Source organism: Scomber japonicus, chromosome 21 (assembly GCF_027409825.1).
Source record: "Scomber japonicus isolate fScoJap1 chromosome 21, fScoJap1.pri, whole genome shotgun sequence".
Classification (NCBI taxonomy): Eukaryota; Metazoa; Chordata; class Actinopteri; order Scombriformes; family Scombridae; genus Scomber; species Scomber japonicus.
In genome coordinates this window covers 483,622-498,621 of record NC_070598.1, presented here as the reverse complement: position 1 = coordinate 498,621, position 15,000 = coordinate 483,622, and the positions used below count along the sequence as shown (strand labels likewise).

The 15,000-nt window shown below is 48.5% G+C and overlaps 1 protein-coding gene across 1 annotated transcript in view; it reads left to right on the top strand.

Moving 5' to 3' along the window:
- The window catches only part of LOC128382752 (histone-lysine N-methyltransferase 2C-like), a 67,779-nt gene extending 54,872 nt beyond the window's left edge, over nucleotides 1–12,907 (top strand). The window contains exons 48-61 of the mRNA XM_053342765.1: nucleotides 250–348; nucleotides 624–740; nucleotides 826–953; nucleotides 1,037–1,232; nucleotides 2,468–2,677; nucleotides 3,596–3,975; nucleotides 4,115–4,227; nucleotides 4,398–4,534; nucleotides 7,454–7,581; nucleotides 8,214–8,415; nucleotides 8,551–8,667; nucleotides 9,902–9,975; nucleotides 11,094–11,202; nucleotides 12,645–12,907. Coding sequence (XP_053198740.1) covers nucleotides 250–348; nucleotides 624–740; nucleotides 826–953; nucleotides 1,037–1,232; nucleotides 2,468–2,677; nucleotides 3,596–3,975; nucleotides 4,115–4,227; nucleotides 4,398–4,534; nucleotides 7,454–7,581; nucleotides 8,214–8,415; nucleotides 8,551–8,667; nucleotides 9,902–9,975; nucleotides 11,094–11,202; nucleotides 12,645–12,737 — 2,103 coding nt within the window. The 3' untranslated portion in view covers nucleotides 12,738–12,907. The remainder of the gene's footprint in view (nucleotides 1–249; nucleotides 349–623; nucleotides 741–825; nucleotides 954–1,036; nucleotides 1,233–2,467; nucleotides 2,678–3,595; nucleotides 3,976–4,114; nucleotides 4,228–4,397; nucleotides 4,535–7,453; nucleotides 7,582–8,213; nucleotides 8,416–8,550; nucleotides 8,668–9,901; nucleotides 9,976–11,093; nucleotides 11,203–12,644) is intronic.
- Nucleotides 12,908–15,000: the final 2,093 nt, after the last annotated feature.

Here is a 15,000-nt window from a genome sequence, read left to right as displayed (position 1 = left end):
GTGTGTGTGTGCGTGTGCGTGTGTGTGTGTGTGTGTGTGTGCGTGTGTGTGTGTTACTGTGTGTGTTACTGTGTTACTGTGTGCGTGTGTGTCTGTGTGTGCGTGTGTGTGTGTGTGCGTGTGTGTGTGTGTGTGCGTGTGTGTTACTGTGTGTGTGTTACTGTGTGTGTGTTACTGTGTGTGTGTTACTGTGTGTGTGTGTGTTACTGTGTGTGTGTTACTGTGTGTGTGTGTGTGTGTGTGTTGCAGGAGGGTCAGTCCAGACCAGGGTCCAGCCTGGTGTTCTGTAGTCCGGACTGCTCTGCTCTCTACACATCTGGCCTGCAGGGCAGAACAGCTGGGAACAAGGTGAGAGGTCACATGACTGTCTCCGGGGGAGGGGGGGGGGGTGTCATGTTTACGGCTGTTTACGGCTGTTTATCCCAGTTACCATGACAACCTAAAAGTCCTGATTTCATTATTGGTCAGACTACAGTTCCCATAATGCCTCACTGTGTGTAAACAGTACCTTAGACTGTGTTAGCTGATGACATCACTATGACATCACTGACAGTTGATGATGTTAGCTGATGACATCACTATGACAGTTGATGATGTAAGCTGATGACATCATGTGTCCTCAGGCTGCGAGCAGCGTTCAGCATCAGTACACCAACAGGATGTCCTCCATCGCCGTGCACACTCTGCCCGCCTCCACCGCCGTCGCCATGGAGACCAGGCCCCGCATGGACAGCCTCAAGGTGGGTGTGGTCAGCGGTCACATGACGGCCGATCGATTGATCAGCTGATCGGCAGCTAACGGGGTTTTTATTGATGGGTCGACAGGTGAAGGTGAAGCTGAAGCCCCGCCCCCGAGCCGTCACCGGAGGAGACGATTCGCCGACGTCTCAACACGGGAAGAAGGTCAAGAATTCCCGCTGGAGGCGCTGGGGCGTTAGCATCACTCTGACCAGGTTAGCACGTTAGCATCATCACTCTAACCATGTTAGCACGTTAGCCTAGCAGCTAGCCTGCTAACACACCTCTCATTACCCAGGGGTCCTTGCTTGTCCGGTGAAGTGGTTTCCATGCCGACGGAGGAGGAAGTGGACGTGCTGTTGGAGAAGCTGGGGGTGTGTCTCCGTCCTGACCCGTTGCCTAGAGACCAGCGGAGATGCTGCTTCTGTCACCAGCTGGGAGACGGACCGACGGACGGACCGGCCAGACTGCTGAACCTGGACCTGGACCTGTGGGTGAGTCTGGAGCCAAAAGCAGCTACATGAAAACATCCATCACTTTAGACGCGCTTTTATTTTGAAATTCCCCTGGCACGTCTGTCTCCGCCCGAGCTCGCACACCTCCAAACATCCGCCAGCGACAGTCTGTGATCAGCTCGGTAAACATCACGGGTTTAAAAGAGAAGCAAAAATCTGCTTTAACCCTTTATAGGACACTCATTGAAAGGAAGGGAGGGAGGGAGGAAGGAAGGAAGGAAGGAAGGAAGGAAGGAAGGAAGGTAGGTAGGGGGGATGAAAGAAAGAGAGAAGGAAGGAAGAAGAAAGGGGGATGGAGGAAGGAAAGAAGGAAGGGAGGAGAGAAGGGGGGAGAGAGGAAGAACAGATGGAAGTAAGGAAAGGAAGGAAGGAAGGGGGATGGAGGAAGGAAAGAAGGAAGGGAGGAGAGAAGGAAGGGAAGAAGGAAGGAAGGAAGGGGGATGGAGGAAGGAAGGGAGGAGGGAGGGAGGAAGAACAGATGGAAGTAAAGAAAGGAAGGAAGGGAGGAGAGAAGGAGGGAGGGAGGAAGGACAGATGGAAGGAAGGAAAGGAAGGACGAACGGAGGAAATAAGGAGAAAGGGAGGGAGGAAGGGAAGAAAGAAGGCAGGGAGGAAGGAAGGAAGGAAGGATATTTACAGAAGTTACCAAATATAATAATTTGGCCAATAAAGGGTTAAAGTATAAAAGTAGTGATGTGATGTTGATGTGATAGACGAACACATCCACAGCTCCCATGCAGGCGGGTCCCAGCTGCTGCTCTCTGACTCTGTGTGTGTTTACCACTCAGTGTTAAAGCTCTGTATGAAAATGAACAGGAGGAACATTCCTTATTGAAGAAGAATATATTGTTTTCTATTTAAATGTCTGGTTGATAGATCAGGAATAAAAAGTGGTATTTAGAAGTGTTTAGTGTTTGATATGACAGGAAGTGATGGTGTTCAGCTGTGATATCGATGGCTGCCTCCTGAGTCGTATCAGCAAACATCCTCTCTCCTCTCTGTCTCCTCTCTGTCTCCTCTCTGTCTCCTGTCCCTCCTCTCTGTCTCCTGTCTCTAACCCTCCTCTCTGTCTCCTGTCTCTAACCCTCCTCTCTGTCTCCTGTCCCTAACCCTCCTCTCTGTCCTCTCTGTCTCCTGTCCCTAACCCTCCTCTCTGTCTCCTGTCCCTAACCCTCCTCTCTGTCTCCTGTCCCTAACCCTCCTGTCTGTCTCAGGTCCATCTGAACTGTGCCCTGTGGTCCAGTGAGGTGTATGAGACCCAGGCGGGGGCTCTGATCAACGTGGAGCTGGCTCTGAGACGAGGTCTGACGCTGCGCTGTGCTTACTGCCAGCAGACCGGAGCCACCAGCGGCTGCAACCGACTACGCTGCACCAACACCTACCACTTCACCTGCGCTCTGCAGGCACGCTGCACCTTCTTCAAGGTACCCAGCCTTCATTACCACAGTCTTCCCCCCCCCCCAACCCTACCCCCCACCACCACAGGAGGCAGACAGGCTAGTGTGTTTTTAAGATGTAATGTTTTGGGCTTTTTACACCTTTTATTCAGACAGGGAGGGAGGGGGGGGGGAGAGGAAGGAGAGGAGAGAGAGGAAGGAAGGAGAGAGGAGAGAGAGGAAGGAGAGGAGAGAGAGGAAGGAAGGAGAGAAAGGAAGGAAGGAGGAGAGAGAGGAAGGAGAGGAGAGAAAGGAAGGAGAGGAGAGAGAGGAAGGAGAGGAGAGAGGAAGGAGAGGAGAGAGGAAGGAAGAAGAGAGAGGAAGGAGAGGAGAGAGAGGAAGGAAGGAGAGGAGAGAGAGGAAGGAGAGGGGAGAGAGGAAGGAGAGGGGAGAGAGGATGGAGAGGAGAGAGGAAGGAGAGGAGAGAGAGGAAGGAGAGGAGAGAGGAAGGAGAGGAGAGATAGGAAGGAGAGGAGAGAGGAAGGAGAGGAGAGAGGAAGGAGAGGAGAGAGGAAGGAGAGGAGAGAGAGGAAGGAGAGGAGAGAGAGGAAGAGGAGGAGAGAGAGGAAGGAGAGGAGAGAGAGAGAGAGGGAGGAAGGAGAGGAGAGAGAGGAAGGAGAGGAGAGGAGAGAGAGGAAGGAGGGGAGAGAGAGAGAGAGAGAGAGAGGAAGGAGGGGAGAGAGAGGAAGGAGAGGAGGAGAGAGAGGAAGGAGAGGAGAGAGAGAGAGAGGGAGGAGAGGAGAGAGAGGAAGGAGGGGAGAGAGAGGAAGGAAGGAGAGGGGAGAGAGGAAGGAGAGAGAGGAAGGAGAGGAGTCCTGGTTCCTCTGACCCTCCTCAGTCAGGGTCAGAGGTCAGAGGTCAGAGGTCAGGTGTGCTTCAGGTAAAGCGGTGTGTGTGTCTCTGCAGGATAAGACGATGCTCTGCCACCTCCACAAGCCCAGGATGGTTCCTCTGAGCGGGGACAGGTCTTCCAGCGGGTCTCCCTCCTCCACCACGGGGCCGACCCCTGACCCCGCCGTCGTCATGGCGTCCGACCCGTACGACTCGGAGCTGCGCTGCTTCGCCGTGTTCCGCCGGGTGTTCGTGCAGCGGGACGAGGCTCGTCAGATCGCCGCCGTGGTGCAGCGCGGCGAGCGGCAGCACACCTTCCGGGTCGGCAGCCTGCTGTTCCGCGCCATCGGCAGACTCCTCCCGCAGCAGATGAACGCCTTTCACAACAAGACCGCCATCTTCCCCATCGGTTACCATGCCAACCGCTTCTACTGGAGCATGCGCCACAGCAGCCGGTAAACTGTCGCTCACTAGAACACGCTGAATGTTGTCTCATTGTTCTCTTTGGAGGTTTGGTAGATAATTAAATGAGATCATTATAATAATCATGATAAAGTATAAATGTGAACGTCAGGTCTGTTGAACTCTCTGCAGGCGCTGTAAGTACATGTGCTACATCGAGGAGGAAGACAGGCGGCCGCTGTTTAAAGTGAAGGTTGTGGAGAAGGGACATGATGACCTCATACTGACCGGACAATCACCGAAAGGTAAACCATTATCTGGTCCTTTAATGAGTCAAACACCCCAGTATATTAGTCCAACATCATCCAACAGTAAATGACAGAGATCCAGACAAACGACACCCCCCCTCCCTCCGCCCCCCCCTCCCACATGAACCAGCTGCTGTGTTTGACTGATGAACTCTGTCTGTCTCCAGCTGTCTGGGACCAAATCCTGGAACCAGTGTCCCAGATGAGATCCTCCAGTGGGACTCTGAAGCTCTTCCCAGTTTACCTGAAAGGAGAAGATCTGTTTGGTCTGACTACGTCTGCAGTCAGCAGGATCATCGAGTCTGTACGTACCGCTGTCTGTAGTTACTGCTCTGCTCTCTGTGTCTGTACTTACTGCTCTCTGTCTGTACTTACTGCTCTGCTCTCTGTGTCTGTACTTACTGCTCTGCTCTCTGTGTCTGTACTCACTGCTCTGCTCTCTGTCTGTACTTACTGCTCTGCTCTCTGTGTCTGTACTTACTGCTCTGCTCTCTCTGTACTTACTGCTCTGCTCTCTGGGTCTGTACTCACTGCTCTGCTCTCTGTGTCTGTACTTACTGCTCTGCTCTCTCTGTACTTACTGCTCTGCTCTCTGTGTCTCTACTTACTGCTCTGTTCTCTGTGTCTGTACTTACTGCTCTGTTCTCTGGGTCTGTACTTACTGCTCTGCTCTGTGTCTGTACTTACTGCTCTGCTCTGTGTCTGTACTTACTGCTCTGCTCTGCTCTGTGTCTGTACTTACTGCTCTGCTCTCTGTGTCTGTACTTACTGCTCTGCTCTCTGTCTGTACTTACTGCTCTGCTCTCTGTCTGTACTTACTGCTCTGCTCTCTGTCTGTACTTACTGCTCTGCTCTCTGTGTCTGTACTTACTGCTCTGCTCTCTGTGTCTGTACTTACTGCTCTGCTCTGCTCTCTGTCTGTACTTACTGCTCTCTGTCTGTACTTACTGCTCTGCTCTCTGTCTGTAGTTACTGCTCTGCTCTGTGTCTGTACTTACTGCTCTACTCTCTGTGTCTGTACTTACTGCTCTGCTCTCTGTCTGTACTTACTGCTCTGCTCTGTGTCTGTACTTACTGCTCTGTGTCTGTAGTTACTGCTCTGCTCTCTGTCTGTACTTACTGCTCTGCTCTGTGTCTGTACTTACCGCTCTGCTCTCTGTCTGTACTTACTGCTCTGCTCTCTTTGTCTGTAGTTACTGCTCTGCTCTCTGTCTGTACTTACTGCTCTGCTCTGTGTCTGTACTTACTGCTCTGCTCTGTGTCTGTACTTACTGCTCTGTGTCTGTCTGTACTTACTGCTCTGTGTCTGTGTCTGTACTTACTGCTCTGCTCCCTGTGTCTGTACTTACTGCTCTGCTCTCTGTGTCTGTAGTTACTGCTCTGCTCTGTGTCTGTACTTACTGCTCTGTGTCTGTACTTACTGCTCTACTCTCTGTGTCTGTACTTACTGCTCTGCTCTGTGTGTCTGTACTTACTGCTCTCTGTGTCTGTACTTACTGCTCTGCTCTCTGTGTCTGTAGTTACTGCTCTGTGTCTGTACTTACTGCTCTGTGTCTGTACTTACTGCTCTCTGTGTCTGTACTTACTGCTCTGCTCTGTGTCTGTACTTACTGCTCTGCTCTCTGTGTCTGTACTTACTGCTCTGCTCTGTGTCTGTACTTACTGCTCTGCTCTCTGTGTCTGTACTTACTGCTCTGCTCTCTGTGTCTGTACTTACTGCTCTGCTCTCTGTGTCTGTACTTACTGCTCTGCTCTGTGTGTCTGTACTTACTGCTCTGCTCTGTGTCTGTAGTTACTGCTCTGCTCTCTGTGTCTGTACTTACTGCTCTGTGTCTGTAGTTACTGCTCTGCTCTCTGTGTCTGTACTTACTGCTCTGCTCTCTGTCTGTACTCACTGCTCTCTGTCTGTACTCACTGCTCTGCTCTGTCTGTACTCACTGCTCTGCGCTGCGCTCTGTGTCTGTACTTACTGCTCTGCTCTCTGTACTTATTGCTCTGCTCTCTGTCTGTAGTTACTGCTCTGCTCTGTGTTTGTACTTACTGCTCTGTTCTCTGTGTCTGTACTTACTGCTCTGTTCTCTGTGTCTGTACTTACTGCTCTGCTCTCTGTGTCTGTACTTACTGCTCTGCTCTCTGTCTGTACTTACTGCTCTGCTCTGTGTCTGTACTTACTGCTCTGCTCTCTGTGTCTGTACTTACTGCTCTGCTCTGTGTCTGTACTTACTGCTCTCTGTCTGTACTTACTGCTCTGCTCTCTCTGTGTCTGTACTTACTGCTCTACTCTCTGTGTCTGTACTTACTGCTCTCTGTCTGTACTTACTGCTCTGCTCTGTGTCTGTACTTACTGCTCTGCTCTGTGTCTGTACTTACTGCTCTGCTCTGTGTGTCTGTACTTACTGCTCTGCTCTCTGTGTCCGTACTTACTGCTCTGCTCTCTGTGTCTGTACTTACTGCTCTGCTCTCTGTGACTGTACTTACTGCTCTCTGCTCTCTGTGTCTGTACTTACTGCTCTGCTCTCTATGTCTGTACTTACTGCTCTTCTCTCTGTCTGTACTTACTGCTCTGCTCTCTGTGTCTGTAGTTACTGCTCTGCTCTCTGTCTGTACTTACTGCTCTGCTCTCTGTGTCTGTACTTACTGCTCTGCTCTGTGTCTGTACTTACTGCTCTGCTCTCCGTGTCTGTACTTACTGCTCTGCTCTGTGTCTGTACTTACTGCTCTCTGTCTGTAGTTACTGCTCTGCTCTGTGTCTGTACTTACTGCTCTGCTCTCTGTCTGTACTTACTGCTCTGCTCTCTCTGTATCTGTACTTACTGCTCTGCTCTCTCTGTATCTGTACTTACTGCTCTGCTCTGTGTCTGTACTTACTGCTCTGCTCTGTGTCTGTACTTACTGCTCTGCTCTCTGTGTCTGTACTTACTGCTCTGCTCTCTGTGTCTGTACGTACTGCTCTGCTCTCTGTCTGTACTTACTGCTCTGCTCTCTGTGTCTGTACTTACTGCTCTGCTCTCTGTGTCTGTACTTACTGCTCTGCTCTCTGTCTGTACTTACTGCTCTGCTCTGTGTGTCTGTACTTACTGCTCTGCTCTGTGTCTGTACTTACTGCTCTGCTCTCTGTCTGTACTTACTGCTCTGCTCTCTGTCTGTACTTACTGCTCTCTGTGTCTGTACTCACTGCTCTGCTCTCTGTGTCTGTACTTACTGCTCTGCTCTCTGTCTGTAGTTACCAGGGGTGGAGGCCTGTGAGCGCTACACCTTCCGTTACGGCAGGAATCCTCTCATGGAGTGGCCTCTGGCCTTCAACCCAACTGGCTCGGCCCGATCGGAGCCCAAAGCCTACCAGGCCAAGAGGTAACACAACAGGACTACACCTAAACTACACCCAGACTACACCCAGCCCCAACAAACTACACCTAAACTACACCTAGCCCCACCACACTACACCTAAACTACACCCAGCTACACCTAGCCCCACCAAACTACACCTAAACTACTCCCAGCCCCACCACACTACACCTAAACTACACCTAGCCCCACCACACTACACCTAAACTACACCCAGCCCCACCAAACTACACCCAGCCCCACCCAACTACACCTAGCCCCACTACACTACACCCAACTACACCTAAACCACACCCAGCCCCACCAAACTACACCTAGACTACACCCAGCCCCACCACACTACACCCAACTACACCTAAACTACACCTAGCCCCACCACACTACACCCAACTACACCTAAACTACACCCAGCTACACCTAACCCAACCACACTACACCTAAACTACACCCAGCCCCACCACACTACACCTAAACTACACCCAGCCCCACCACACTACACCTAAACTACACCCAGATACACCTTACTAAGCCCAAGTTCTACCACCTACACCTGACCTCACCAAACACACCAGACTACACCCAGCCCCACCTAATCTACGTCAGCATAGAGACCGCTCACTGTTGCCTCTCTCTGTCAGACCGTACCTGTTGAACAGCATCGCTCCCAGGTGTCAGGGCTCGGTGGGCTCCATCGTGGGCCTCGTCCCCGGCGTCATCTCTCTGTCTCCGGGCGAGTCTGTGGCCGGAGCTCATCAGGGACGCCACTCCAAGTCCTCCCAGTACCGACGCATGAAGGCCGACTGGAAGACCAACGTCTACCTGGCTCGGTCTCGCATCCAGGTGAGACCTCTGAACACAGACTGGAGGCCGGACAGCTGACGGAGGCGGGAGCTCACTGACTCTCTCTGTGTGTGTGTGTGTGTGTTACTGTGTGTGTGTGTGTGTGTGTGTGTGTGTGTGTGTGTGTGTGTGCAGGGTCTGGGTCTGTACGCTGCCAGAGACATTGAGAAGTGTACCATGGTCATCGAGTACATCGGCACCATCATCAGGAGTGAAGTAGCCAACCGAAAGGAGAGACTGTACGAGTCTCAGGTAAGACCGAGACCTCCAGCGGTCACAATAGTGATGTCACGATTAATTGCGGTATTAAACTTTACGATTAGTTAATCGTAACGTGTCCTAAATACCGTCAATTTCCAGAAAATATTAACAAAAACAAAGTGAGACAACAACCGCGTGTCACCGCTCGTGTTGCTGACGGAGGCGTCCCAGTCCCCCAGGAGGTAAAGCATGAAGAGGAAGAGCTATTCCCTCCCAATAAATGCTTGAAGCCGGCCGCGTGGGATTTTTTTGGCTACAGTGCAACGGGACAAGTTAAGCCGCATTCACGTAACGTTACGTAAAGCTGAACATGTGTCATAGGGGAGCGTACCTATGTTCCCCGATCGCGGTTAACTCGGTTGCTAGCTCAGTGGCTAACTCCACTGTTAGCTCGGCGGCTAACTCAGCTGCTAATTCGGCTGCTAACTCGGCGGCTAGCTCGGCGGCTAACTCAGCTGCTAATTCGGCTGCTAACTCAGTGGCTAGCTCGGCGGCTAACTCAGCTAACTGGCTAACTGTAGACGGGATCATCCCTATGTTCCCCGGTCACATACAAAGCGGGGAACATAGGGATGATCCCGTCTCGTAGTAGTGCAGTAGTAGTTTTGCTGTTTGTATGTAAACGTGATGACACAGTGTGAGGTCGATTCCTTTAAAGTCGTCAAACAGTTTCAGTGTCACTGTGCGATGGCCTGAATAAGAAGTAACGGATTACATGTAACGGTGTTACATATTTAAAATACTAAATACCAGTAACTGTATTCTGTTATAGTTACAGTTTAAATTGGTGTATTCAGAATACACTTACTACCCTGCCGGCGAGGGCAACAGCGCCACCTATAGATTAAAATTCAAGACCTATGAGGAGTGTTCATGTGATTTTACTTCTTCATGGTCGTCTGAAATTAATTAATGCAAAAATAATCGTGACATCACTACATCACAAGAAAACCCTTTATAGACATTAATGATGATGATGATGATGATGATGAAGGTGGTGGTGGTGATGATGATGATGATGATGATGATGATGGTGATGATGATGATGATGAAGGTGGTGGTGGTGATGATGATGATGATGGTGGTGATGATGATGATGATGATGATGATGATGATGATGAAGGTGATGATGATGGTGGTGGTGGTGATGATGATGATGATGATGATGATGATGAAGGTGATGATGATGATGAAGGTGATAATAACTGTTTGTGTTTGTGTGTAGAACCGAGGTGTGTACATGTTCCGCATCGACAACGACTTTGTGATCGACGCCACCATCACTGGAGGACCTGCAAGGTGAGACTGGTTCACACTGGTTCAGACTGGTACAGACTGGTTCAGACTGGTCCAGACTGGTACAGACTGGTACAGACTGGTCCAGACTGGTTCACACTGGTCCAGACTGGTCCAGACTGGTCCAGACTGGTTCACACTGGTCCAGACTGGTCCAGACTGGTCCAGACTGGTTCACACTGGTCCAGACTGGTCCAGACTGGTCCAGACTGGTTCAGACTGGTCCAGACTGGTTCACACTGGTCCAGACTGGTCCAGACTGGTATCAAACTGGTCCAGACTGGTTCAGACTGGTCCAGACTGGTCCAGACTGGTTCACACTGGTCCAGACTGGTCCAGACTGGTTCACACTGGTCCAGACTGGTCCAGACTGGTCCAGACTGGTTCAGACTGGTTCAGACTGGTTCAGACTGGTTCAGACTGGTCCAGACTGGTTCAGACTGGTCCAGACTGGTCCAGACTGGTCCAGACTGGTTCAGACTGGTTCACACTGGTCCAGACTGGTTCAGACTGGTCCAGACTGGTTCAGACTGGTATCAAACTGGTCCAGACTGGTTCAGACTGGTCCAGACTGGCGTCAAACTGGTCCAGACTGGTATCAGACTGGTCCAGACTGGCGTCAAACCGGTCCAGACCGGTCCAGACCGGTCCAGACCGGTCCAGACCGGTCAGACTGGTATCAGACTGGTCCAGACTGGTCCAGACTGGTATCAGACTGGTATCAGACTGGTCCAGACTGGTATCAGACTGGTATCAGACTGGTCCAGACTGGTATCAGACTGTTCCAGACTGGTCCAGACTGGTATCAGACTGGTCCAGACTGGTATCAGACTGTTCCAGACTGGTCCAGACTGGTATCAGACTGGTATCAGACTGGTCCAGACTGGTATCAGACTGGTATCAGACTGTTCCAGACTGGTATCAGACTGGTCCAGACTGGTATCAGACTGGTCCAGACTGGTATCAGACTGGTATCAGACTGGTCCAGACTGGTATCAGACTGGTCCAGACTGGTATCAGACTGGTCCAGACTGGTATCAGACTGGTCCAGACTGGTATCAGACTGGTATCAGACTGGTATCAGACTGGTATTAATGGGCGGTCCCGTGTTTGATTGACAGGTACATCAACCACTCGTGTTCGCCGAACTGCATCACTGAGGTCGTTACCGTGGAGAAAGAAAACAAGATCATCATCAGCTCCTGCAGACGCATCCAGAGAGGAGAAGAGGTAACCATCACTCCATCTATCACTCTATCACTCCATCACTCTATCACTCCATCTATCTATCACTCCATCACTCCATCACTCCATCACTCTATCCATCACTCTATCAGTTTATCACTCTATCTATCCATCACTCTATCACTCCATCACTCCATCACTCCATCACGCCATCATATTGGTTTATAGATTATAATTAGGGCTGTCAAACGATTAATTTTTTTAATCGCGATTAATCGCAGAATTCCCATAGTTAATCGCGATTAATCGCATTTTTAATTGCATGTTTAACCCTAAAACCGGCAGCGTGCACCAGGAGATACAGAGTCTTTAACATCATGTTGAAGCTTGTGGTAGGTCTATACTTTGATAGAAACTAGTATGTGTGATATTATTGACCAGATCACTTTTCTATGTTAAATAACACTTGTAAGTGTTTTTTATCATTATCACCATTTTATACCTTAATAAGGGAAACGCATCCTGGTGGAGATACAACAATATTGTAACAAACTGGGCATGTTACTGTTTGTGTTATAAAATGTGAGAGTTTAAGCCAGTTTGTGTTCTGTTCAGTTAAAGTTCTGTTTTTCCCGAGTGTCTGTGAACGCGTCTTGAGAGACTTGCAGCGTGCAGGTGTGTTGTTGTTGTTAGCCTCTGAGAAGAAGACGGCAGCACGTGTGTGGCTAAGGAGCTACTACATTAGGTTTGGTTGTTTTGGCGTTGGCTACGGCCCACAGTAGCCTGTGTAATAAAAAGGAATAAAGAGCTAGCTAAACCGGCTAACGTCTCGGTGTTTATTGAGGGACGTTACAATATATTAAAAATATGAGTGGAAATATTTTACTTCTCATTTTCCATCCCTGCCTGTTGAAGGGTTTAAATCCTGTTATTTTCCATTTGAAGGCAGTTTTAAGCCCATAATGTAAAGCATTTCTTACCAGAGTGTCTTAACTGGGAATCAATCACGGCTCTGCTGCGACTCCCACACTCCAAAATGGTCCTTTGGTGGAGCTGAGGCTGGCTTGGCTGCACCTGGGTGTTTAGCGTGGAGGTGCTAACTCAAACTCCACGTACTCCGGTGGTAGTTAAACTCCGTTTGACACAGGTTGCATTTTACTTTTGACTTGTCAACTGAAGCGTCTGGAAGTGTTTTAAAGTTAAACAAGCCGTTCAAAAGTCCAGTAGCTCTCTTACTTTCCATCAGCGCGGTAGGTTTACTGCAGGAGGCCACTTCAAAGCATAGCGCTACAGCTAGAGGAGCCGTCTACGGGGGAGGAGAAGGGACAAAAAGGCTTGCAACATTAAAATGAGATTTAAAAAAATTAACACATTATGGATTGCATTAATCTAATCGGGATTAACTCGTTAACGCTGACAGCCCTAGTTATAACATATTGGTTTATTATAGATTATAGATTATAACAGATCTGTTTTCTGTCTCTCAGCTGAGTTACGACTATAAGTTCGACCTGGAGGACGACCAGCATAAGATCCCGTGTCACTGTGGAGCCGTCAACTGCCGCAAATGGATGAACTGAACACACACACACACACACACACACACACACACACACACACACACTCTGGCAGCTCTCTCTCTCTCTCTCTCTCGGTGCTGAAGATGGCTGTCGATCGCCCGCCTCTCAGTGGGCGGAGCTTAACAGTTGGACTTCATATCAGAAGTATAATAATAATAATAATAAATGTGATCAATGTGTTTGATCGGAGGTAATAATCATGGGGGGGTCGGGGGTAGGGGAGGGGAGGGGGGGGGTCAGTGAGTCGGGTCGGGGGGGGGGGGGGGGGTAAAGAGGCTGGTCCTCTGTGTATATGGCTGTAAATGTGAGTAAAGGCCACTGAACTGAAAGGGAGGTTTTTTTTATGAACTTGCACTAAAACGAGACTCGAACCCGAACAGAGAGATTCCTCATACTTGATTCTGTGAGTCAGCGTGTTGCTTTCTTCCTCCTCCTCCTCTTCCTCTTCCTCTTCCTCTTCCTCTTCCTCGCTCGCTTCCCTGGAACACACGAGCTCAACTTCTTCTTCTTTCTTCTTTTTTTTTTTTGTGTTTTTTTTGTATTTATTACTGAATGAAGCTATTTTCTAAGAATATGACGACGGCAGCGACGGCGGTGGTGCGTTCGAGGTCCGGAGTCGCGGCGTGTAAATATCTGTATCATAAATTTAAAAAATCACAAATTTAAAAAAAAAAAAAAAAGAGACAAAAGTTTTAGAAATCACTCCACCAAGAGCTACCTTAACATCCTCACCTTCACCTTCATCATCACCCCCCCGCCCCCGCCCGTCACTCAGAGGAGGAAGGAGAGGGGAGGGGAGGGGGAGGGGCTTGTCCCGGCGCTGCGTTCTGATTGGTCGGGGCTTGTCACTGCGGCCTTTTTTCAGTTTCCTGTTAGTTTGAGTTTGAGCCGTCGCTGCGTCACATGAAGCCTTCGCTCTCTTTTTTTTTTTTTTTTTTATTATCCGACTTCAGCAGCGTGACGATGATGACGATGTTCGGGTTGGTGTCATTTTTTTTTAATTTTTTTTTTTGTGTTTTTTTTTGTTTTTTGGGGAAAATGTTGAAACCTGATTTACGAATCATTTACAGAAAATAAAATATTTTACATCTTGAAGAAACGACGCTTCTCTTTCTTTCTGATTTATTATTAGAAGTTTTTTGTTTCTCGTAAAGCTAATCGATATATTACCGATCAATACTCTCGCAGGTATGATGATGATTACGATGTTTTTAACGTTATACAGGAAGCAGCGTTTTATGTATATTTGATTTTTTTTTTTTTCTTAATTCAAGTTTTAATATATGTATGTTTTTTTTTATTCTGTGTTTTTTTTATTCGTAGTTAATTAAAACTATTAAAATCAAAATGTTTTTACTGTTTGAGCACTGACGTCATTTTATACGAGAATGTTAAATATTCGTCTTCGTCACGAGCGGGAAAAACCAGATTTTGAGGGAATATGACGAATAAATGTGTGTTTGTTTCTATTCTGTGTTAAAACGTGATCGGACCGGAAGTGATCGGCCGGAAGTGATCGGCTCGGATCAATACGAGCCGGTCGACCGGAAGTGATCGGCTCGTATCGACCGGAAGTGATCGGCCCGGATCAATACGAACCGATCGGACCGGAAGTGATCGGCCCGGATCAATACGAGCCGATCGACCCGGAAGTGATCGGACCGGAAGTGATCGGCCCGGAAGTGATCGGCCCGGATCAATACGAGCCGATCGACCCGGAAGTGGTCGGGAGGATTTATTGAGACTGAAGGATGAAAATATTCTTTAAACAGAAACTTTTATGTGAACTTTGTGTAAAATGAACAGAACGTATAAAAAGTTTATTAAACATTCAGAGAAATAAACTGAAGCAGCTTTTCTGTTTTTATTCATAGAAACTTAAAAAACAGCTGATTTTCTTCTGATGATGATTTTACTGACAACAGGAAGTGAAACCAGTTTAAATCCATTCAGAAAAAACTTGTAAACATGTTTAAGTAATCTGTGAATCATTCGTTCTTTCCATTTTTAATTGGCTAATTTCATATATTTGGTGATTTTTTTTAATCATTTAAATTCAGCAGGGTGGTTAACAACACACTTTTCTGTGGTATGTCAAACTCAGAACACATATTTATTATTTATTCTTACTTTAAATCTAAATCTGATTAATTTATTCTCACTGAAACTTGTCAGGAAGAATTAATCCATCCCAGTTATAATATACATTAACATTATTATATTATTATTATCATTCTCCCTAACCCTGGTTTCTCATCCAGCC